This window comes from Rana temporaria, chromosome 4 (assembly GCF_905171775.1).
Source record: "Rana temporaria chromosome 4, aRanTem1.1, whole genome shotgun sequence".
NCBI classification, from domain to species: Eukaryota; Metazoa; Chordata; class Amphibia; order Anura; family Ranidae; genus Rana; species Rana temporaria.
In genome coordinates this window covers 154,255,064-154,281,106 of record NC_053492.1, presented here as the reverse complement: position 1 = coordinate 154,281,106, position 26,043 = coordinate 154,255,064, and the positions used below count along the sequence as shown (strand labels likewise).

The 26,043-nt window shown below is 44.8% G+C and overlaps 1 protein-coding gene and 1 non-coding gene across 2 annotated transcripts in view; both read right to left on the bottom strand.

Annotated features, from left to right (window-relative positions):
• The window catches only part of KCNAB1 (potassium voltage-gated channel subfamily A member regulatory beta subunit 1), a 249,664-nt gene that overhangs the window by 55,671 nt on the left and 167,950 nt on the right, over positions 1-26,043 (bottom strand). The window contains exons 5-8 of the mRNA XM_040349231.1: positions 25,177-25,221; positions 19,947-19,991; positions 16,927-16,970; positions 8,924-9,010 (exon numbers count right to left, since the gene is read on the bottom strand). Of these exons, the coding sequence (XP_040205165.1) occupies positions 8,924-9,010; positions 16,927-16,970; positions 19,947-19,991; positions 25,177-25,221 (221 nt within the window). The remainder of the gene's footprint in view (positions 1-8,923; positions 9,011-16,926; positions 16,971-19,946; positions 19,992-25,176; positions 25,222-26,043) is intronic.
• LOC120938491 lies at positions 22,630-22,788 on the bottom strand. Its single transcript, XR_005749085.1, has one exon. It is a non-coding gene; the product is annotated as a U1 spliceosomal RNA (small nuclear RNA).

The window sequence follows — 26,043 nt, the reverse complement described above, 5'->3', positions numbered from 1 at the left end:
CTGCTTATTTTATTTATTTATTTATTACAGGTACTTATATCGTGCTGTCAATTTACACCATGTCTTTGGAGTGTAGGAGGAAACCAGAGTATCCAAAGAAAATCAAAACAGGCACAGGAAGAACATACAAACTCCAGGCAGGTAGTGCCGTGGTTGGGATCAGAACCAACAACCCTAGTGCTGCCACAAGCCATACTTATACTTCAATGTAATTTAAATTACAATTTAGACAAAATGGTCATTAAAAACGATCGTGTGTAGTCTCCAGAGCATTTTTCTCAACGTGAAAAATGGGCATTAAAAATTTAGAACATGCTCTAATTTTTTGCGTTGTTTTTTACGTTGTCGTTTTTCACATCGTTAAAAACGGTTGTGTGTAGGCTTTAACGACGGGAAAAAAACATGCATGCTCAGAAGCAAGTTATGAGACGGGAGCGCTCGTTCTGGTAAAACTAGCGTTTGTAATGGAGATAGCACATTCGTCATTCTGTAACAGACTAAAAAGCACGAAGACTGAAAAGCGCGAATCGTCTCTCAACCAACTTTTACTAACACGAAATCAGCAAAAGCAGCCCAAAGGGTGGCGCCATCTGAATGGAACTTCCCCTTTATAGTGCGTGTGTATGCAAGGCAGGCTTGACAAGAATCACTTCGAAATTTTTTTAAAAATGGTCGTGTGTACGCGGCATTAGTCTATTTCTTGCAAGATAGAATAAGCAAGTTGCACAAGCTGTTATTTTTTTTATCATTTCAACTACAGAATTACTGTTAAGTTTGTACGTGAACAAAGTATTTGCAGAAGAAGAAAGACTTCAAACTACATTCTGGTCCCCAGCAAGGGAAGCCGTAGTATGACTCGTGTGGCTTTTTCAAGATTTTACATCAATAGTATGGGCCAGATATGACAGAGCAGATGGTATGGCAGATGCAAAAATCTGAATTACAAGGAGAGATAAAAATCCTTCCAGCATACAATAACTGCATACAGTGTTTGAAAGCATTCTATTGTACTAACATGCACGCTACTATCCTTTGTCATCTACATTACATTTTTAAGAAGATTTCACAGTAGGGCTTTTATTGGCCCAAGAATCTTTTCAGAATGACATGTCTTACCAGACCCAAAATCATGACTCTCAGGGGCTTTTACTGCTTTATTCCACTCTTCAGGAACTCTCACTGCCCTAAATCGTAACTGCCTTCTCCCTGGTCAGCAATGTGTGTTTTTACTGTCCTTTTTTTATTCTAAGGCCCCATACACACGAGAGAATATATCCGCGGATACGGTCCAGCGGACCGTTTCCACGGATAAATCCTCTCAAAGATTTCCGCAGATTTCTATGCGATGGAGTGTACACACCATCGCATTGAAATCCGCGCGGAAATCCTCTGGCGATGACGTGTCGCGCCGTCGCCGCGATTATGACGCGGCGACGGCGCGACGCTGTCATATAAGGAATTCCACGCATGCGTCAAATCATTACGACGCGTGCGGGGAATCCCTTTGGACGGATGGATCCGGTAAGTCTGTACAGACGAGCGGATCCATCCGTTGGAATGGATTCCAGCAGATGGATTTGTTGTGCATGTCAGCAAATATCCGATCTGCTGGAATCCATCCCAGAGGAGATTTCTCCGCGGAAACAGATCCGCTGGCGTGTACACACCATAGGATCTATCCGCAGAAACCCATTTGCTGGGATTTATCTGCGGATGGATTCTATCGTGTGTATGGGGCCTCAGTGTAAGCCAGAACAACCAAATCTAAGGCTGCATTTACACATAATCGCGTCCCGTGTTTTGCAGCCATTTGAAATCGTGGGGCGGAATCGCAGCAATTCCGTCCGTGATCATGTGTGAATGCAGCCTCAAGCACTACCCAATTTCTAAATCTCAAATTACACTTTGTTTATTAGTTGTTGGCATGTAGGGACCTAGGATGATGGGCTCTGTATTATTTGTTAAAGGTAAAAAAAAACTTTTGCCTTTAGAACGACTTATATATTCAGTATTTTTTAACCGGCTCACACAGATATTATGCGGCACAGTGGCTCTGCTGGGCGAAACCCTGTACGGGTAAGGGGTTCCCTTTAAGAGCCGCCAGAGGGCACGCGTGCGCTGCTGGGGGTGCGCGCGTGCACCCAATGCATGGTGGGGGACCTGATGCGCGTGGCCGGCGGTCCCGATCACCGCCTGCCAAGTGCAATTGCGTGCACGAGAGCCAGCACGGTGATTTGTGTGTGTAAACACACAAATCCCTGTTCTGTGAGGGAACGATATGTCTCCTCTCCTAGTCACTCCTATCCCCATACAGTTAGAACACATCTAGGGAACACACATTTAACCCCTTGATCGCCCCCTAGTGTTAACCACAATGGTCCCAAAAATGTGTCAAAAAATGTGTCAAAAGTGTCCGATCTGTCCGTCACAATGTCGCAGCAATGCTACAAATCGCAGATCTCCGCCATTACTAGTAGAAAACAAATACATAATAAAAATGACATAAAAAATGCAATAGATCTTTCCCATAGTTTGTAGACGCTATAACTTTTGCGCAAAACAATCAATATGCGCTTATTGCGATTTTTTTTTTTTACCAACAATTTGTAGAAGAATACATATTGGCCTAAACTTATGAAGAATTTTCAATAATTTTTTTATTTTGGGGGATATTTAATATTGCAAAAAGTAAAAAATATATATTGTTTTCAAAATTGTTGCTCTTTTTTTGTTTATATCCAGGGCCGGATTAACAATGGGGCTGATGGAGCTGCAGCTCCAGGCCCCTTTCTCAAGATAGGCCCATTTGCTCAAAATTTTTTTTTTTTTTAAGATTTTTTTTTTCTAAGATCGAATTTGGGGGGGTTGTAGCTCGATGACCAGAGGTCACAGAAACCCCACATTTGGGGGTAGGCATGGGAAGAGCTACCCCACAACTGGTTAAAATATGGGACGGCTATCATTTATGGTTCCGGAGATACGGGCCTGCTTGCACAGCCTGTCAGAAGCTACATTCAGAGCGGCCAATATAAATACAAGCTGACACACTACAGCAGACTGATAGGATCACAGGGCTTATAATAATTATTTGTATATTACTCATGGTAATTAACCCCTTGCCACCCAGGCCAATTCTGACACTTCTCTACTACATGTAAAAATCATCATTTGTTTTTTGCTAGAAAATTACTCTATGGTGGTCTTTGCACTTTTTATGTTGCAGGGTACAGAGCTGCACGATTCTGGCTAAAATGAGAATTGCAATTTTTTTGCTTAGAAGATAGATCACGATTCTCTCACGATTGTTGCGGCGTAACATCATCTTTCACATTAAAGTGGGAAAATGCAGTGTGACATAACATATTGCAGCAATAGCCATTGTATTCCCTAGAGTCTCTGCTAAAATATATATAATGTTTGGCAGTTCCAAGTAATTTTCTAGCAAATAATATTGCTTTCTAACTTAAGAAACAAGTGTTGGACTTTAAGTGGTTAAATTTAGTTACAATGTTAGTTAGTTACAATGTTTCATTTTGTTTACAAACTTCGCAGACTGCCCAGATTTGTTCTTTACACACAGAAGTGTATCCCTTTGATCTAAGAAGGAAGTGTCAGTTACAATGTTTCCTGTTAAAAACTTGGCAGACTGCCCAGATATTTTCTTTTGACAGCTGAAAGTCTCTCCACTTGTTATATGAAAGAATCAGCAAACTCTGCATTGAAGATCGTCAGGGGGGTTGAATCGAGATCACGATTTTTTTAACGATTAATTGTGCAGCTCTAGCACGGTATTTGCGCAGCAATTTTTCAAACATGTTTTTTTGGAAAAAAATGTTTCATTCATTAAAAAAACAGTTAGTTAGTTAAGTTAGCACAATTTTTTTTGGTATCCTAAGCGATGCTTTACATTTTTTTAGGTTACATGTTTAGAGTTACAGAGGAGGTCTAGTACTAGAATTATTGTTCTCGCTCTAACGATCGTGGCGTATGTAACCTGTGTGTATCTGGCTCTGATACTACCAGTGCCTACCCAGCCACTGACTAGTATCTCTCCCCAGCCTGTCCCCACACACCCTCTCACCTGCTGACCTGTGGATGGGGGAATCACTCCTGCAGTGTTATTGTGTTCTGCCAGTGCGTACAATGATCAGTGTTGCTAACTTTAGCTGGCAGCACTGATTGTTTTAAGAAAAAAAAAACAGGCTGGTTGTACTCAAGTTGATTGATAGATTGACTTGTGTAAAACCAGCTAGCCCATACATAGATTGACTATGGCTGGTCTCTGCATAATTGGCGTAATTTCAATCCATGTATGACCCGCTTAACCACTACTCAGTCCCTAAATATCCTTCCACTCCTGTACATAGTGCTCACTGTCATACTCTCCACACTCCTCTCCTGTACATAGTGCCCACTGTCATACTCTCCACACTTCTCTCTTATACATAGTACCCACTGTCATACCCTACACACTCCTCTCCTGTACATAGTGCCCACTGTCATACCCTCCACACTCCTCTCCTATACATAGCGCCCACTGTCATACCCTTCACACTCCTCTCCTGTACATAGTACCTGCTGTCATACACTTCTCTCCTGTACTTAGTGCCCACTGTCGCACCCTCCACACTCCTCTCCTGTACATACTGCTCACTGTCATACCCTCCACACTCCTCTCCTATACATAGTGCCCACTGTCATACCCTCCACACTCCTCTCCTGTACATACTGCCCCATCATACCCTCCACACTTCTCTCTGGTACGTACTACCCTCTGTCATACCCCCTCACTCTTCCTGTACATACTGCCCATTGTCATACCCTTCACACTCCTCTCCTGTACATAGTGCTTTTTTCCGTACCCTTTGTACTCCTCTCCTGTACATAGTGCCCACTGTTAGACCCTCCACATTCCTCTCCCTCACCTGCACATACTTCCCACTTATATACCGTCCATACTCCTCCCCTATGTCGCTTACCCACAAAAACAGTTCTTTAAAATTATACTGAATATCCTCAATGTTACCAGCTCTAGAATGGACACACTTTTGTTAGTTCAACTAAAGGAAATATCAGTTCTCATATTTGTTCTGCCCCATTATTAGTACTCATTTAATTTTGTGATTACTACTATGATGTATAGAGGAACATCGGGGATCTCAGCTACTCTAAATATAGCACTTATATAAAAAAGTGGCCCTGAAAATATTTTTTAAATGTTGGCAACTGTGCACTTAGGCACTGCCCTATTGCCACTGGGTCAGTAGGGGGCCCCATGAGAGGCTCCTGGGATCCTGTGATAATAAAGCGGTAGTAAACTTTCCTGACATTACTACTTTTTAGAGGCCCTGGGGTAGGTTATGCCACAACGTACAAGTATGCACAGCATATTAGCACATTAGTGTACACTTCAATTTTCAGACTGAGCCCTCCAGTGCTGCGATGAATCAGGCAGGGCCTGGACACTTCCATCTTCACCCGGTCTTCCTTCTGGGTTCTGTGCCTTTGGTCACTTGCCTTGGCTGGGCTGCGTTCATGTCATTCCCACGCATTTATTTATTATTTATTACACGCCATTCACACCTCCGCGACAAAACGCCCGACGCCGGCCGCTCGTGCCGCTGGAGGGGAGAATTCCCATTGCTGTCTATGAGATGGTTCACATCTCATAGATGCCGTACACCTGCGGCATGAAAAAAAGTCCCGGACCCTTTTTTTCAGGCGGCATTGGCGTAAAAGGCCCCACCAAAATCCTCAGCACCAGGCCCATGATGTTCTTAATCTGGCCCTGTTTATATCACAACAAAAATTTAATCGCAGAGGTGATAAAATACCACCAAAAGAAAGCTCTATTTGTGGGAAAAAAAGGATGCAAATCTTGTGTGGATAAAGCGTTGCATGACCACGCAATTGTCAGTTAAAGTGACGCAGTGCCAAATTGTATAAAGTGCTCTGGTCAGGAAGGGAGTAAAATCTTCTGGGACTGAAGTGGTTAATAGCCACAAGGCGTATAGATCAACCATCCATGTGTGCATTAATACCTTGTAAAAGGTGCATTGACATCATCACTGTGCTATACATTGCCTGCGCAAAGGTCAGAGCTTTGGAAGGGGCCTGGCAGACCCACCAATTGCAGGCTGCGTGCAGAAAAAGATAGAAGGGGGCAGATACTGACTGGTCTTCATACTGAAAGCTGTAGGTACTCTACTTTCTTTTCATGCTCCATGCTGGCAAGTTTATTTGCTTCTATCCAAATTGGTCCTAGTATGTGTGTATGCATATGAGAGAGATTGTAAGCTATTTGAGGGCAGGGACTAATGTAAATGTAAAGTATGAAAAGTGCTGCATAAATTGCCAGCACTATATAAACACCTGTAATTAATGATACAAGGGTTCTTCAAAAAGATTTCGCACTTTTTTTTTTTAACTCTCTTTTTTTTTTAATTCCGAAAGAAATGACATCACTTTTCTACACAGTCACCTTCCTTTGCGATGCATTTTTCCCAGCGTTGTACCAACTCTCAGACACGACCAATGCCTACTCCTCCTGCCCTCACCATTTCCATAGAAAAAATAAAAGTGCGGAAACTTTTTGAAGCCTCTTTGTAAAACTCACACTAATGCAACTTTGCTCTTCATTTTTAATGAATGAGCACTTTCTTAGCATAAGGGCTCACGTATATGAAAGCATTTGTCCATAGACCATACAAAGAAAGAGTGTATTTTGTACATACAGTGCAGACAACCTGCTGTCAGCAGCCTGTCAAAATCAATGATAGGCTGAAATATGCAGCCCTGTACTTACTTACTGTTCGGATGTGCATACAGTGGGCCAGATTCACGTAGCTCAGCGGATCTATAGATCCGCTCGATCTACGTGAATTAAGATCCGCTCCCGCAAGTTTAGGAGGCAAGTGGCTAATTCACAAACCACTTACCTCCAAACTTGCGACGGCGGATCCTAAATCCCCCGGCGGAATTCAAATTCCGCGGCTAGGGGAGTGTACTATTTAAATCAGGCGCCGATTTAAATGCGCATTCGCCGTCCGGGGAATTTCCCGGCGTGCATTGCTCCCACTGACGTCACTAGGACGTCAGTGGTTGCGACGTGAGCGGGACTTGCGACGCGCGTGTTCGTGAATCGGCATACGCAAACGACGTAGGAAAATTCAAATTCGACGCGGGAACGCCGGCTATACTTAACATTGTCTGCGCCTGATAAAAGAAGGGGTAAGTATACGACGGGAAAACCGCTACGGAAACGACATAAGAACACTGCGACGGGTTCGCGTACGTTCGTGAATTTGCGTATCTCGCTGATTTACATATTATTTATCATAAAAATCAGCGGAAACGCCCCCAGCGCCATTTTTAAATTGAAAAAAAGATCCGACAGTGTAACACAGTGTAACACTGTCGGATCTAGCCCTATCTATGCGTAACTGATTCTATGAATCAGGCGCATAGATAGGACCAGTGTAAGTCAGAGATACGATGGTGTATCTCTAGATACACCGTCGTATCTCTTTGTGAATCTGGCCCAGTGTATTTTAGCCTGTCTTTGATTTGACTGGCTTCTGGTATAGGCAGTTGTTCTCAATCTTCTAGTGCTGTGACCCCTTGATAAAATTCCCCAAGTTGTGGGGACCCCTAACAGTAAAAAAAAAATTGTAGCGTGGGTTGTCGGCACCCAAGGCTAAACAAGTCATTTTGTGCCCCTAACCCACAGACATTTAGAGTCCCTTCCACTCGTACAGTCTTAAAACCCCTTATAATACATTTTAGGATATACCACCCTTTCTCTTTGTTTTACTTTCTTTCCCTTTTATCTCTCTCTATGCTAGTTTCTTGTTTTTCCCCCCATCCCTCGCTCTAGCTGTCTTTCTTGTTCCTTCTCTCCCTTTTTCTTTGTTCCTCTCCCTCTTTTCCCCTCCCTTCCATATATTCTCTATTTGTATTCCTTCTCTTACTCCTTAGTTGGGGTATACGATGAATGGCAGTGCTAACAGGGAGTTGGGATGAGTGACAGTGCTGGGGGGAGTTCTGATCAGCCAACTTAGGTGCTCTTGATCAAGGTCATCTGCTGATCTGAGAACTGTAGTGGGGACTTTTAATGGCAACTATAATCACAGGTAGTGTTACTCACTGTGTCTCCGGCTTCACCGTGTCTCCGGCTTTGTGGTGACAGTGACACCTATGCCAAAATCATGAGATCAGGCATCGTCCAGCCCCTCCCACTTTAAATTTTCTCACCAGTCAGCTGACCTCTAGACTCTGCCCCCCAGCCATGCCGTGAACTGAATAGGCGGCTGCGAAGAGGCTAAGTGGGCGGCCGCGGTCTCCAGGAACAGTCCTGCTGGGCTGGGAGAGCGGTGCAGGCTTCAGGAACAGCCCAGGATTCGGTGACTCCTGGCAAATCATCATTTGACCCCCGAGGGGGTCCCGACCCCAGCTGGAGAACCACTGGGTTAGGGACTCATAGGTGACACAACACTCTTGTTTTTTACCCTGTCCATGCACATAAATCCGAAAAATGATAATGTAATGAAATAGATGATTTGTATATTTTTATGGCTGAAGTTGTAGCAGAGATTCTAAGATCATACAGCAGATGAAGCTTCCTCATTAAAGCTAAGCATACGATATTTAGTAGCGGAGATAATAACATTCTGCAGAGGTCACATACAAATAAATTCCACTGTCACCAAATGAAAACAGAGCAGTGATCTTTAGATTTCATTTTCTCTCTTCCTAGAATGGATATCATTTTGCTGTTATTACATTTTTTAAATTTGATAATGAGAAAGGCTTTACCGTTTATCTATGGCAAGCTGCCTGGCCTATATTCTTCATAAGCAGAATTACATTTTCTTGATTCAGGTGATAGAAATCTGTAAAGCAGAATCAATCATCTCATACTAACCTTCCATTGGGGTATTATTGTCTGGTCGGTTTGCAAACACCACATCCACATACTCCAGCTGCAGCCTCTGCAGAGAGCCCTTTAATCCTACAAGCAGCACAAAAATGAAAACATACGGTAAGAGAAGAGCTTAAAGGAGGTATTTACCACACATCTGAGAAAATCACTTCATCTGTCCTGAATTGCTCTCTCTGAGGCCCCGTACACACGACAGAGTTTCTCGGCAGAATTCACCGAGAAACTCGGTCAAAACCCGGATTCTGCCGAGAAACTCTGTCGTCTGTACAGTTTTGGCTCGATGGAGCCGCCGAGGAGCTCGACGAGAAAATAGAGAACATGTTTTCTATTTTCTCGTTGTTCTATGGGAGAAGGCGGCCCGCCGAGCTCCTCGGCGGCTTCATCCCAGAACTCGACGAGGAACTCGACGTGCTTGGCACGTCGAGTTCCTCGGCCGTGTGTACGGGGCCTGAAAGGCACGTCTCCCAAAGTGTCACCTAAAGCACACCTGGCAAGTAAATATTTGAAGATAAAGTCTGGTCTAGTTAAAAGAAACCTGTATATTTAAAATTCAATATTTTACCACAAAAAAATGGGAAAACGTATTGGCTCGAGTATGAGTCTAGGGTCCGTCTGCATGCCTCACTGTGCCTCACTTTGCCTCACTGTGTAAATGTGCGTGCCTCACTGTGTCCATGCCTCACTGTGCCCATGCCTCACTATGCCCATGCCTCACTGTGCCCATGCCTCACTATGCCCATGCCTCACTGTGCCCATGCCTCACTGTGTCCATGCCTCACTATGCCCATGCCTTACTGTGTCCATGACTTGACTGACATGGGAGTCTATGGAAGGGGTGCCCAGCTTTGAAAAATCGGTGCTCCCCACCTGTAGGTCCCCCAGACAGCAAACCTGACACACTTGTAGAGGAGAAATGGGACTACATGTGTGCCAAGCTCTTGGTCCAGGGGACCTACGACCGGCCGGTACCGGTTCCTCAAATCACTGAAGAAATTACCGTTTAACATGGGAGTCTATGGAATGGGTTCCCGGTTTGAAAAATCCCCGGACAACAAACTTTGCACACTTGTAGAAGAAGAGTGGGGCTACATGTGTGCCAAGTTTGGGGACCTATGGCCAGCCAGTACCAGGTCCCCAAAATCCGGGAGATCGGGCGCAAAAAGGTGACTCAAGTATAAGCCGAGGGGGGCAATTTCAACACAAAAAAATGTGCTGAAAAACTCGGCTTATACTCAAGTATATACGGTATTTTGCTATTAAATAACATTTTTAATCATATGAAGTTAATATTATATCTGAACTAGCAGAGTTCACTTTCACTGTAAGGGGGGACTCTGCAGACTCTGATGTAAGGGAGAACTCCAGGGACTCTAACTTAAGGGATATTTTGAAAACCCTTTGTGAGGTCAGGCACTGATGTTGGACAAGAAGGTCTAGCTCGCAGTCTCTGCTCATCCCAAATGTGTTCTATTGTGTTGAGGTCAGGACTCTGTGCAGGCCAGTCAAGTTGCTCCATCCCAAACTCGCTCATCCATGTCTTTATGGACCTTGCTTTGTGCACTGGTGCACAGTCATGTTGGAACAGGAAGGAGTCACCCCCAGTGTTCCCACAAAGTTGGGAGCATGAAATTGTCCAAAATGTCTTGATATGCTGAAGCCTAAAAAGTTCCCTTCACTGGAACTAAGGCCCAACCTCTGAAAATGCCATAATCTCCCTTCCACTAAATGATTTGGACCAGTGCACAAAGCAAGGTCCATAAATACATGGATGAGTGAGTTTGGGGTGGAGGAACTTGACTGGCCTGCACAGAGTCCTGACCTCAACCTGATAGAACAACTTTGGGATGAATTAGAGTGGAGACTCTTTTGGTAATATAGTGTATGTATACAAGTGCTATATGCAGGTATTGAAAAAAAAAATATAGGACAATTTTACACAAGTATTTATTGATCATTACGCAGGAACATATCTGCTAGAAAAAACATGCATAATAAGATCAGTACATTTTTTATGTCCATGTGAATGTTGCCTCTTACTGCTTGTTAAAAATAGGGATGAGCCGAACACCCCCCTGTTCGGTTCGCATCAGAACTTGCGAACACACCAAAGTTTGTGCGAACTTTAGAACCCCGTTAAAGTCTATGGGACTCGAACGTTTGAAATCTAAAGTGCTAATTTTAAAGGCTAATATGCAAGTTATTGTTCTAAAAAGTGTTTGGGGACCCGGGTCCTGCCCCAGGGGACATGTATCTATGCAAAAAAAAGTTTTAAAAACGGCAGTTTTTTCGGGAGCAGTGAATTTAATAATGCTTAAAGTGAAACAATAAAAGTGAAATATTCCTTTACATTTTGTACCTGGGGGGGGGGGGGGGGTGTAAAGTAAGCATGTGAAATAGCGCATGTTTCCAGTACTTAGAACTGTCTCTGCACAAAGTGTAATTTCTGAAGGAAAAAAAGTCATATAAACCGGACTTGCGGCTATAATGAATTGTTGGCTCCCGGCAATTCAGAGAGAATTCATTCATAAAAAAAAAAGCGTGGGGTCCCCTCAAATTCAATTACCAGGCCCTTCAGGTCTCCTATGGATATTAAGGGGAACCTGCTGTCAATTTAAAAAATAAAAGACGTGGGGTACCCCCCAAATATCCATTCCAGACCCTTCAGGTCTGGTGTGGATTTTAAGGGGAACTCCACCCCAATTAAAAAAAAATGGCGTGGAGTTCCCCCAAAAATCCACACCAGACCCCTTATCCGAGCACGTAACCTGGCCGGCCGCAGAAAAGAGGGGGGGGACAGAGAGCGGCCCCCCCTCTACTGAACCGTACCAGGCCACATGCCCTCAACATGGGGACCCTGGCCGATGGTTGTGGGGGTCTGCGGGCAGGGGGCTTATCAGAATCTGGAAGACCCCTTTAACAAAGGGGACCCCCAGATCCTGCCCCCCCATGTGAATTGGTAAAGGGGTACATTGTACCCCTACCATTTCACAAAGGAAGTGTAAATAGTTGTAAAAAAACGCACACACACACCGTGGAAAAAAGTCCTTTATTAAAAAAAAAATCCAGCGGTGGTAATCCACTCGGTCCCGGCTCCCCGCTCCAACGTTGTCGGTATTCAGCGACAGGTAATATCTTCTCTGGTTCAGCGATGAGAAGATCGTCCGTGATCCAGAGCGCAGCATCACCGGCCTCCTGTCTCCACCGCCGGAGACAGCCCGGCGAATGACGCTGCTGAAGCTGTGACATTTCTTATATAGGTGAGGCGGGGCCACCCGTCACGTGACCCTGTCCCCCTCTGGCGCACCCTTTGCTATGTCCCCTTGCGTCAGAGGGGACGGGGTCACGTGACGGGTGGCCTCGCCTCACCTATAAAATGGCACAGCTTCAGCAGCGTCATACGCTGGGCTGTCTCCGGCGGTGGAGACAGGTGGCCGGTGATGCTGCGCTCTGGATACCGGACGATCTTCTCATCGCTGGACCGGAGAGGAGATCACCCGTCGCTGGATACCAACAACGTTGGAGCGGGGAGCCGGGACCGAGTGGATTACCACCACTGGATTTTTTTTTTTTAATAAAGGACTTTTTTCCACGGTGTGTGTGTGCGTGATTTTTTACAACTATTTAAGCTTCCTTCATGAAATTGTTAAAGGGATCTTCCAGATTCTGTTAAGCCCCCCGCCCGCAGACCCCCACAACCACCGGCCAGGGTTGTGGGGATGAGGCCCTTGTCCCCATCAACATGGAGACATCCTCCCTATGTTGAGGGCATGTGGCCTGGTACGGTTCAGGAGAACCCTCTTTTCTGCGGCCGGCCAGGTTACGTGCTCGGATAAAGGGGTCTGGTGTGGATTTTTGGGGGAACTCCATGCCATTGGGGTGGAGTTCCCCTTAAAATCCACACCAGACCTGAAGGGTCTGGAATGGATATTTGGGGGGAACCCCATGTCATTTTTTTTTTTAAATTGACGGAGGGGTTCCCCTTAATATCAATACCAGACCTGAAGGGCCTGGTAATTGAATTTGGGGGGACCCCACGCTTTTTTTTTTTTATAAATGAATTCTCTCTGAATTGCCGGTAGCCGACAATTAATTATAGCCGCGAGTCCGGTTTTAAATGACTTTTTTCCTTCAGAAATTACACTTTGTGCAGAGACAGTTCTAAGTACGGGAAACATGCGCTATTTCACATGCATACTTTACACCCCCCTAGGTAAAAAAAACTTTTTTTTGCATTGATACATGTCCCCTGGTGCTGGACCCAGGTCTCCAAACACTTTTTAGGACAATAACTTGCATATAACTTTAAAATTAGCACTTTAGCTTTCTCCCCAGGGTTGTGGGGATGAGGCCCTTGTCTCCATCAACATGGGGACATCTGCCCCATGTTGAGGGCATGTGGCCTGGTACGGTTCAGGTGAGGGGGGGGTGGCGCACTCTGTCCCCCCTCTTTTCCACGGCCGGCCAGGTTAACGTGCTCGGATAAGGGGTCTGGTGTGAATTTTTGGGGGAACTCCACGCCATTTTTTTTTAAATTTGGGGTGGAGTTCCCCTTAAAATCCACACCAGACCTGAAGAGTCTGGAATGGATATTTGGGGGGAACCCCACGCCTTTTTTTTATAAATTGACGGCGGGGTTCCCCTTAATATCCATTCCAGGCCTAAAGGGCCTGGTAATGGAATTTGGGGGGACCCCCACGCTATTTTTTTTTTTTTTATGAATGAATTCGCTCTGAATTGCCAAAGCCGACAATTCATTATAGCCGCAAGTCCGGTTTTAAAAGACTTTTTTTCCCTTCAGAAATGACACTTTGTGCAGAGACAGTTCTAAGTACAGGAAACATGCGCTATTTCACATGCTAATTTTACACCCCCCCCCTAGGTACGAAATTTAAAGGAATATTTCACTTTTATTGTTTCACTTTTAGCATTATTAAATTCACTGCTCCCGAAAAAACTGCGTTTTTTAAAACTTTTTTTTGCATTGATACATGTCCCCTGGGACAGGACCCGGGTCCCCAAAAACTTTTTAGGACAATAACTTGCATATTAGCCTTTAAAATTAGCACTTTAGATTTCAAATGTTCAAGTCCCATAGACTTTAATAGGGTTCTAAAGTTCACACAAACATTTGGTGTGTTCGCAAGTTCTGGTGCGAACCGAACAGGGGGGTGTTCGGCTCATCCCTAATATACACATTACAAAGTGATGTTTTCATATTGTTTGCAAATAGTCATCTAGTCATACATTCGCTTTAAACGTTCCCACCCACTAAATAAGTCTAGCCCGCCCTCTTTCAGCACTAGATCTATACTTGCCATATGCACCCTACTGAATAAAAATGAATAAACAACACTATTCACTATTCATGATATAGTAAATAACTCTGGTGCTAAATGACTTGCACGTGCCACCTGCTGGCTGCAGTTGGTACATATGAAATATCCCCATATAATTGGTTCATATCTATCTCAATAAAGAAAATGCATGCATACACACAATTTACTCAGATTAACATTACTTGGTATTTGTGTAAACAGCAAAGGGTTACAGAGCTACTATAAAATGATTTTCTAGTTTTGTTCCTTTTTCCTGTTGTTCTTAAATGTTATGCTGTAATTTTCTCCAGCGTCTCACTGCTGTGCATTGTCACTCTGACAAAAATCCAACAAAGTAGACACAGTTCTCTGACATGTTTCTTTTTAACATTCAGCCATCCTGCTGTGCTTTCAGATGCAATAGGCATGCATGTCCTGACAATAATAGTTATTACAGCTGCTGACTAAGACCTTTTAGTAGCCCTGGAAAATAATAAGAGTCAGGCAAAGTATGCAACCCCCTCCCTATTTCATCATATTCTTGTCAGCAAAAAAAATAAAAAATATCTATCATTCGCTGGGTATGTTGCAGTAGTGCTTATTCACTAGAACTGCTGATGTGTGCAGAGCTAGTATTTTCACTGGCTGTGCTGCAAAGGATGTACAACTCAGGAAAGCTAATGATCTAAGCGACATCAGCCCTTCCACTGAGTGCCAGAAAAACAGTCCGCTGATACTGAATATAAGATATACCTTAAAGGAGTGTCCCCGAACCTGGTCTTCTGGGGTCCCTCGGCGGTTGTCTCGGCTCCCCACTTTCCACCTTCATGCAAGCTGGTGAAAAGCTCTTGCGGGCGCGCTCCCGTGATAGAGCTGGCGGCTATAGCTGCTCACTGTATCACTCGGCCCTGCCCCCGGCACGCCACGTCATTGGGTATGATTGACAGCAGCGCGAGTTAATGGCTGCGTTGCTATCAATATCCAATGACGAGCCGACTCAAGCTGTGGGAAACTGTCACGGGAACGAGCCCACGGAGTTTCTGGGCTTAGGTAACTAGAACCGGGGGGCTGGGGGGGGGGGGCGTCATTGCCAGTTGTTTTAGGATATGATGCATTAAGGTGAAAAAAAAATAACCTTTACAACCCCTTTAAGGGGCAGTTCAAATAATTGAGCTACGACAACACATATGTTACTACATCACGTCCTAATGCCCTATAGGTTATTGGCACCCCAACACATTATGGCAATGCATTTGTGCTGCAGCGTGCATGCTTGGCAAGGCATGGTTGTGTGTTGCTATGCACTATATTCTTTTAAAAGGTTCATGTGACGATCGGAATTTCCTATTGTTTTTTTCCATCGGAAAAATTGAAAACATGTTCTATTTTTTTACACCGGTGGAAAAAAGTCAGATGGGGCCCACACACGATCGTGTGTACACGGCATTAGAGTTAGTAAGCAGCATGTAGGTTGGGTGCAGCATGGCGTGGCAGCAATAATTTACACAGTCAGGTGCAATGAAGAATTTGTATTGAAATAGAACAGCAACAGTTCACAACATACCAGTGGCAAAGCTGCCCAACCAGGTGCACGCATGGTTTCCAATAATGTGAAGAAAGAAGGTAGCAGCCAAATTGACAGTGTCTGTAAAGAGATCAGAGTGTGGCCTGGCCATCTAGTGCCCAAGCGGGATGGTGTCCAAAAAGTTGCGACTCTACGCTTTCCCTCCTTGTAAGGCCCCGTACACACCATAGAATCCATCCGCAGATAAATCCCAGCAAATGGGTTTCAGCGGATAGATCCTATGGTGTGTACACGCCAGCGGATCTGTTTCCGCGGATATATCTCCCCTGGGATGGATTCCAGCAGATCGAATATTTGCTGACATGCAGAACATATCCATCTGCTGGAGTCCATCCCAACGGATGGATCCGCTGGTCTGTACAGACTCACCGGATCCATCCGTCCGAAGGGATCCCCCGCATGCGTCGTAATGATTCGACGCATGCGTGGAATTCCTTATATGACAGCGTCGCGCACGTCGCCGCGTCATCATCGCGGCGACGGCGTGACACGTCATCGCCAGAGGATTTCGGCGCGGATTTCAATGCGATGGTGTGTACACGCCATCGCATAGAAATCCGCGGAAATCCTCGAGAGGATTTATCCGTGGAAACGGTCCGCTGGACCGTATCCGCGGATAAATCCTCCCGTGTGTATGGGGCCTTAGGAGCCTTTCCCATACCACTAGTACTGTCCTTAAAAAGTGGGGTACCTGTCCCTATTCTACCAACTCCCAAAATGTGCACCAAACCTGGGAGCCAGGGCCTTAAATAGGCTCTGCCTGACCGAAGATGACTGCTCAAGCCACATATGGGGGCAGCATCCAATAGGATAGCTTCCCCAGTGACTCAGAAAACCATACAGGAACGTTGTTCCTCTTGACTCTTTAACAACAGTCCCGCTGCGAGCGCCACCTGCAGTGGAGAAGGAGACTGCATCTGCCTTGCTTTTGGATTTAAGTCTACTTTAAGGCACATGCATTGGATACAATAGAGTATGTATATATAGTTAGGTGGGTTCACTTGTTCTAGGGATACCGTAGATTAGCAAGAGCACATTAATTCAACTATAATAATGACAACAACAACCATATAAAAGAAAATTACCTTCAATTATGTGCTTCCTTGAAAGACCTCTTTCTGTTTCCGCTCTAGAAAAATACATACAGATCAATGGCAAAAATCTCTTATAAATGGTTGATGCCTCATAACTGGCAATAACAAACTACACAATGATATTGTCATTAATGTTTTAAACTAAATTCAAATAAGTAAACCTTGTCATACACTTGCTATATATGCTGTGTAATGGTCTCACTACATCGCCACCTTCTCGGAGGAATACTCAGGCTGGATAATGCGGCAAGCAAGACTTCCTTATTATCTTTGATTAGTGCTATGATTCCATTTTATTGTTTTTCTCCTCTAGAACATTACTTTTTAATTGTATACTCATAATGTCTGCAGGAAAAATTAGAAGAGGGAGTTCTTGCTCAAATAATTAACTAACAGGTTACTTACAAACTGTTCAACATACAAATAAATAAAAACAACAATAAAAACAGCTGTGTTATCTGCTACCGGTAGAATGAAGAGCTACTTGAGATTTCAATGGCATGTGTGCCAATCTAACCCATCTTGGCGTTAAGTTCTGCCCCTGCTCCCTCCACGTTCATTCTAATGGCAATCACTTGGAAAGTGTTAAATGGAATTAGAGCTGTACCTTTACTTTCCCCTTAGTTAGGATGAAGTCATATGAGTAATTTTAGAGACAGCGGTATTAGAAAATTGAATATTCATAAATAACCCATCATGCTAGAATCTAAATAAAATGTCTTTTTTTTTTTGCTAGCACATGAACACAATTTATCTTCTGTACTAACTTTCAATATCTTAAATAAACAACTTCTACTCCTTTGGTAAAACATTGTTTTGTTTAAAGCCTTATACCTAGTATCCACTCAGAAGGAGCTGCTGTACTACCTACTAACTATCCAACATACAGTAAGTACAACGATCTTCCTTGCTGTGCTATTGTGTTCTGACAGGGGGCATTGCCACAACACTATGATAATCGCTCTCAGACATTGGCTGAGAGCACTGATTGGGAGCCGATCAGTAGACCTTTTCTGGTCATGCCCCTTCGACAGAGGCCGAATGGTCAGCTTCTGTTGTACTGGCTGCAGTGTACATGGGCTGGTTACCATTGAACTGGCTCATGGCACTCGACATTCGGCCCTTGTGTACTAGGCTTTAGTTTAGCAAAAATCTAAAACATAAATATCAGCACAAGGGACATAACTTACAGTTAGTAGAATGTGTCCCTTTTGCTCATTCTTCTTTTAGGGGAAATCTTCCTCCGTCCTACCACCCCACTCTGCTGCCATAATCTTCAGGTGTGGCAGGGCTTAATACAACTAAAGGGTTGTCAGGAGCTCTCATCAAGAGAACATGAGAACCAATATTAAAGTGATTGTAAAGTCTAGTTTAAAAAAAAAAAGGAAAAAAATAACAAACATGTTATACTTACCTCCTCTGTGCAGTTGGGTTTGCACAGAGCAGCCCGGATCCTGCTCTTCTCTGGTCCCTCTTGCTGCTTCTGGCCCCTCCCTCCTATTGAGTGCCCGCACAGTCATCATCTTCCTAAGGGGGCACTGGAGCCGGAGCCGAGTCACAGCTCTTTGTGTCCATTCAGACAAGGAGACCCGACCTGCCCCCGCTCCCCTGACTGGCTGACTGACTTTAATTGACACGAGCGGGAGCCAGTGGTGCCGCTGCTGTGTCTCAGTCAATCAGGAGCAGTGGATGGCTTAGACCAGCCTTTTTCAACCTTTTAACCCTATAAATAATTTTGCAGGTCTCGAGGAACCCTTATGAAAACCAATTCATCATGGGTCAATAGGAACAATGCCCCTTATACTGGTGGTCAATGGGAAAAATGCCCCCCTTAAAGTGGTGCTCAGAATGCCACTCTTAAAGACAGACAGAAATATATTTGGTGTCATGCTGCTGGCTTTGCCAAGTGATGCTGAACCTTGAACTCTGTAGGGACCATCAAAAAGGTGGTTCATCAGCCACAGTTCAAGGAATCCCTAGTAACCTCTGGAGGAACCCCAGGGTTCCACGGAACCCTGGTTGAGAATGGCTGGCTTAGACATTCATGGACATCGCTGGAGAGAGATGGGGCTCAGGTAAGTATTAGGTGGTGCTAGGGTGGCTGCTACACACAAAAGTTTTTTTTTATCTTAATGAATGTATTAAGATAAAAAAATCTTATGCCTTTACAACTCCTCTAAGTGCCTGTAAGACTTTACTGAGGTACATCTATGCAACAAACTATGTAAAAAAAAAAACATTTATTTGAATATCAACAGACAAAATGTTCTCTTTACAGAAACATAAAGTGTATTAAAAATATAGAAGACTTTGCTGTTGTCAGTCTAAAGTTATGAAAATAAAATGAAACGATGGAATGCATCACAAATCTCAATGCGTTTCGTGAACATTAATTCACTTCATTAGGAGTAGATACTACCCCTATAAAATGAAAAATAACAAGTTAGAATTATATAATAATGATACAATCATAATCTCACCCCCCAAATTTTAGATGATAAAATTATGCCCTTACAAATCAGCTTCAAAAAGAAATGATAAGCTAAAGCACTTTTTGGATGGTAACCACCAAGGGCGTCTGTCCTGAGAGCTGTGGGAAACGGGCCCACATGGTCTAGCGAAGCAACGGAAGGACAGACAAGCACAGATGGATGTTAAAATTCCCCAAAACCTACAATGATACCAATAAAACATATATATTATACTCAATATATGAAAAAAATTGTCAAAAAGTAAATTAATGATTGATTTATTGATCGATTTACTTATTTACACATATATGTTTTCATATATTGATCATATATATTTTTGGATCCCATGGCTGTCATCTTGTATTTATTGGCTTTTCACTGCTTATTTATACATCATCTATTAAAATATATCCAGTTATAGTGATGCTCAAAGAAAAGACTGGCCATCTCAAAGCTCCTCCAAATCAGTAACCTAGATTATGACAATAAGAACATATACCAAGAAGGCTATGATATAGCAAACTTATTATTAATACTCACTTTCCTCCCCAGTATAATTTGGTTGTGATGACCAGACTTGATCTCCTGGAATAAAAAAAAGGAGTTGTGAAGTATGGTCTTCTCTTTGCTAGTCACTCAATCATATAACTGCTAATAATAAATTAATAAAGACAATCAGAAGAAAATAGGTATTTAATGATGTTATTGCTTCCAAATGTTTCTGAATGGGTTCTCCTTCCCTGTTTGGTCATCCAGACAAATAGAGAGGGTGACAGAAAAAAAAAAATGATTCTTACCCTTCGGCCCCGTACACACGCGGGCCAGTTTCAGCATACATGTTCGGTCGTGTGTAGGCGCGAGCGGGCCGAATTCCAGCAAACATTTGCCCGCCGGGCCTTTTCCCAGCGGGCAAATATTCCTGGATGTGTTTTAAAACCGTCCGCTGGAATCCTGCCCGCTCGGACATGTACGGTCGTCAGTACAGACCTACCGTACATGTCCGAGCGCCCGCTGTCCCTCGCATGCGTCGAATGACTTCGAAGCATGCGTGGAAGCCTTTAAATGGCAGGCCCGCCCACGTCGCCGCGTCATCGCCGCGTCATCGTCGCGGCGACAACGCGGACACGCCCCGCGTAGTGTTTACGCGCGGACTTCTGTACGATGGTTAGTACAACCATCGTACAGAAGCCCTCTGGCAGGCATGTACAGTGAAAACGGTCCGACGGACCGGTTTCACCGTACATGTTTGCTCGTGAGTACCCGGCCTTCATCACTCTATTCAAAATTACAATAAAAGTTCTGGCTTTAGTCAATGTATCCAGCTTTGCATAAACCTCCCCACTGCCTGCTTTACAATAAGGCCTCTTTCACACGGTGGCGGTATAGCGGCGCTATACCGTCGGATTTGCCACGGGATTCGGCCACTAGCGGTGTGGTATTAACCCCCACTAGCGGCCGATAAAGGGTTTAAACCGCCCGCGGTATTGCCGCGGTTTCCCATTGTTTTAAATAGGAAGGAGCGGTGAAGAATCGGTTTACACGCCGCTCCTCTCACCGCTCCAAAGATGCTGCTGGCAGGAGATTTTTTTCTCTCCCGCCAGCGCATCGCCTCAGTGTGAAAGCCCTCGGGCTTTCACATTGAGTATTTGAGTACCTGTGAGGTGTCCCAGAAGACTGCAGGGAGTGAGGGGGAGAGGAGAACTTCTGCCCAGATCGCCTGACCATATTAGGTGTCTTTACAGACTTGAAGTAAGCACCTTTAAAAACAAAATGGCAATGGCAGCTCCCACATCTCCATCCTGACAGATTCCTTTTGTGAATTTAATGTAGATAAAACATACTGTAAATATATTCAGACTCAGCTGGTGCTACTTGAAGTCGCACAGATCATTGGAAATCATGGGGTATGACTTTTGATGTGACTCCAAAGTCACAGGAAAAGTCGCACAAGTGTGAAAGGGGCCTAAATATCACTGTAAGTATAGATGAATAGGAACTGCACACCAAATATCTCTTCTAAATGTCCTTCATTGAATCACCAATAGTATAGCTGCTTCCATGATGTCCCTGCGTCACCTTTCCTTGACACATTTCACCAAAATGGCTTGATCACAAGTAGTTTTGCTGAAACGCGTCAAGAAAGGTGATTCTTGCACAAAGTCATCATGAAAGCATCTATTTTTGTGAACACACCCAAAAAACTCCACCCGGTGCAGAAAAAATGTGCACACACATAAAGAGTGTTCACAAAAACGTGCAGACGGGTGCAACGTCAAGTGGTCCTCCTGTGAAGAGGGACTCAAACCCTGATCCCCGGGGCGTTAGGCTCCAGACGGGGACTGAGGTACTGTGGTCCGAGCAACCGAAGCCGACACGGACCCAACTTCCTCGGAGGGACTGCCGAAACAGAACCCTCCCAGTACTAGGTGGGGCTCCCCCGAAGGGAGACCCCATGAGAGCAGGCGAACTAAGCCAGAAGGCCATGTCCACCCACTCCCAAGACGTTCAGGGCTGGCCCGAGGACCCGCACCCTACTAATCACACAGTGACAAAACGTGCACAACAATAAAAGACAAAAAAGTGACAAACACAGTGGGGGAAGGGATGGTGGAGAGGAGAGTGAAAGAAGTGGCCATTGTGGTGAAACAATGACCAGGCCCTCCGGCCAGGAATAAAAAATTCCTCCGGTCCTAGCCAAAAGGCCCGGCCCAGGAGGCAGGTGCTAAAAAAAGCGTGTATCTGGTGCAGTGACCGTGGTATCTTAAATCAATGTGTCCCTCACACACAGTGATCTTCAGATACCCCTGGACTGCCACTCCAGGGGCACATGCACCATAGGCTTTTCGTTCCATATCCGACCCCCCGACCGGCCAGTGCAGCCCTCCACCCCTGCCAGCCAACCCGGCGGATTTGTGCGGTCCTACCCCGTCGTACCCCAGGGCATTACCAGCTCCTCCAACCAGATCGCTGACAGAGATAGCACTTACACCAGCCAGTCAGAAGGCCAGACTAGAACTCGGCAAAAAAGACCAAGACCAAGCACAGCACCCATCCTCACCAGGAGCACGCTTCCAGATGGCTCAGACACAACCATGGGCCGGCTCCCAGTATTCTGTCGGGCAGCACAGCGTAGTCCCTGCTGAAACCATCCTTCCAGGTGCAATGACGTCATTGGATTGCATCCACCCTCCCCATGTAGGAGGTGCTTCAGCGCTCCGCTGACAACTGATAAGGACAGACACCACACCCAGTCCCAGCCAAAAGGCCGAGAAGCAGCAGGGAAGACAACCACGATCAGCACGGTCTAGAGTGTGCAATAGGCGTGCCTCGCCCTGGGAGAACCACCTTCATGATCATGGTGTCTCCCCTGCCAGGTAAGTAAGTATCATGAAAGCATCTATACTATTGATGATAAAGGACATTTAGAAAAGAGAGATATTTGGTGTACGGCTTCTATTCAATTATGCTTTCAAATAGCAAGCCGAGACGATCATGGAGACTTTATGATGCAAAGGTTTGGAACGGTGATGGAGGTTTGGATTATATCAATATCATTGCTATATTTTACCTGCTTATCCTCTACATTATTATTACAGGTTTTTATATAGCGCCAACAATTTACACAGCACTTCTCAGTCCCTACTATCAACAGGCTTGCAATTTAAAGGCTAAGGTCACCTTCTGATAAAAAAAATAAATGCAAATTTTTTGCAGGTAAAAAAAAAAACGTGCATTCATAATTTTTTTAATAAGGAGCCTGCGGAGCATTGCACCTACGATCAGCAGATTGCAGTTGAAATCTCAGGCTCCTGCAGACTTTCAGGATAGCTATCTACCCTGGCATCATACGAGCCAGCACCTGAATGCAGGAACATGAATGGACTACGAGAGCGCCCATCAGCGTCCTTGTGGTTCATGGAGAACTACAAGCCACTAGCCGCAATGACTGATGGTACTTATAGTCTATCACTTCACAGGAAACTGGGAATGAATGAAGCAGCCATGTGGACGGAGCCCTGCACAGCCACGCTGTTGTGACAGGGAGAAGATCCCCCACCTGTTATTACAGGGAGGGGAGATCGGGTGTACAGGGTGCAGATGCCTGAACATGTTACATGTTCCACCCTATAAACAGGTAGAACATGTAACAGGTTCCAAAGGTGATCCTTTAGGCTGGGTTCACACTGCTGCACTTAGCGGCTCACAGCAGGGGCCCGGTGCATCCCTGTTCATCAATTCAGGTCCAATTTCTGTCCGAATTTTTTGCTGAATTCTGACCTGAAATGGACCAGAGGACACACAGGACTCCTGTGCAATTCGCACCTGAGCCGCACCAGAGATGTGTGAACCGGCTCCATAGAGAGCCAGTCACAATCTCCTGGCTAGCGAATTGGATGCGGTAAATCCGCGTCCAATTCGCAATAGTGTAAACCCAGCCCTACGATACCAGGGCCAATTTTAAAAAGGAATCAATTAAAGGGGTTGTAAGGGTTATCTTTTTTTTTTTAAATAACAAACATACCATACTTACCTCCATTGTGCAGTTAGTTTTGCACAGATTTGCCCTGATCCACCTGTTCTGGGGTCCCTCGGCCACTGTCTCAGCTCCTCCCTGCAAGAGCTAACCCCCATTCTGGAAATCTCTCTCCCAAGGGGGTTAGCTTGCGGGCACGCTCTTATGTGATAGAGTGGCGGCCATGGCCACAAAGTGTATCACTCGGCTCTGCCCCCGGCGCGCTGCGTCATTGATTTGATTGACAGCAGTGGGAGCCAATGGCTGCGCTGCTATCAATCTCCAACGAAGAGCTGCCTCAAGCTGGGGGAAAGCATCGCAGGATCGCGCCCACGTAGTTTCCTGGCTCAGGTAAGTAAAATGGGGGGCTGGGGGACCCAAGAGTGAAAGGTGTTTTTTCACCTTAATGCATAGGATGCATTAAGGTGAAAAAACACAAAGCTTTACAACCCCTTTAACCTCCCAAAAGGTTTTTGGAGTATATGAGGAAATCTATGCAAGCAGAGAATACACATGCAAGCTCCATGCAAATAGTTTCCTGACTGAGATTTAAAGCAGGGACCCCGGTGCTGCAAGAAAGAAGTACAAGTGCAGGGCAGGACTTAGGGTGGTGAGGGGGCCATGGGCTTGAGTGTTGATTGAAGGGGCCCCCTGGAGCTGAGAAGCGGGGGGGGGTCAAAGTTATTGAGCGGGGGGGGTTTGATCGAAGTTGTTGAGTGCGGGGGGGGTACTAACGCTGGAGGGACTTCTTAGCTCTTCATCCACCACTGCATGGCTCTTCCTGCTTTCTCCTCCTGTGCTGCATGGCTCTTCCTGCTTCCGTGGCCCCCTATTGGGTGGGGCCCATGGGCTTGAGCCCAGTCAAGCCCAATAGTAAGTCCAGCCCTGCAGAAGTGCTAACCACTAAGCCATTGTTCTTTATATTAATATAGACTGTTAATTACAATATTAACTGTACAATTTCTGTGACAATAATAATAACTGTTTGCTGAGTCTGATTTAAACTCTGGATTAGAATCCTGGCAATATTTTTCTTGTGTAGTCTGGAGCATATGGGATATAACCTGCGGCTTCCCAGTGTCTAAGGAGACTTGTTCATTAAAAAGCAAATCTTGAAGCTGATAACACAGAGCTTGAAAAAAGTTCTGTGCAATTTACATGGAAAGTAAATCTCCACAGGCGACCTTTCTGTGCAATATCTGTGCTCAAAGTAACCTACCATAGAGGCTAGGGAAGGGGAAACTGAGGTAAACTCACCTCCAGCATTTTTTCTTGATGATATTTCCCAAGATGACTTCTGCCCTGGAAGACACAAGCAGCTGTGTTACAAAAGAGTATGACTGCAAACGAAACATCCGTAATGAAGCAGGCTGCAAGTGGTTAAAAGAAAGCAGTACTTACATATGGGCTGCCAGTTTTTTCCTAAAACTGCTAGTTGCCTGGCTGTCTATAGATTTAATATTTTCTTTTAGCAAAGATTTTATTGAAAATATTACAATGCATGAATAGAATCAAACACATATCATACCAATTAAGTCATGGGACAGCTTAGAAACAAATAGAACACACCCATGTAGGGGTTGGTAATAACATACAAAAACCGTTGTACAGATGCAAATTAAAGAAATATAAAACAAAGTTGGGATCTGAGCAACAGATAAAGTGAGTCCGGCCATGAGGTGCAGGGAAACCTACAACAATACCAGTATGATCAGCCTAAAGCCTGGTACACATTACAGTGTTTTTTCGTGCAACGCCGCGGGTTGCATGATAAAAAACTGACAGCTCCGGTCAGGAGCCGCTGCATTAACTATGCAAGGTTAGTTCAGCAATCTCCCCCACTGAGTTATTGTGTTCTGACAGCAGAACACTCCAATCAGCGCTCTCTGCTATTGGCTGAGAGTGCTGATCAGGGCATACACACGGGCAGAATGTCGTCCGGTATTTTTTGTCTCCCAACCTTCTGCCCCTGTGTACAAGGCTTAAGATCACATGCAATAGATGTTGGTAAATAGGCCCAACAGATTAGCTAACAATCATGTACTGTAGACAGGGGCCAGGTGGCTTGGAAAATGCAGTAAGGAAAAAGCGTCCCGCAATGGAGAGGATGAAAATGGGAAAGAG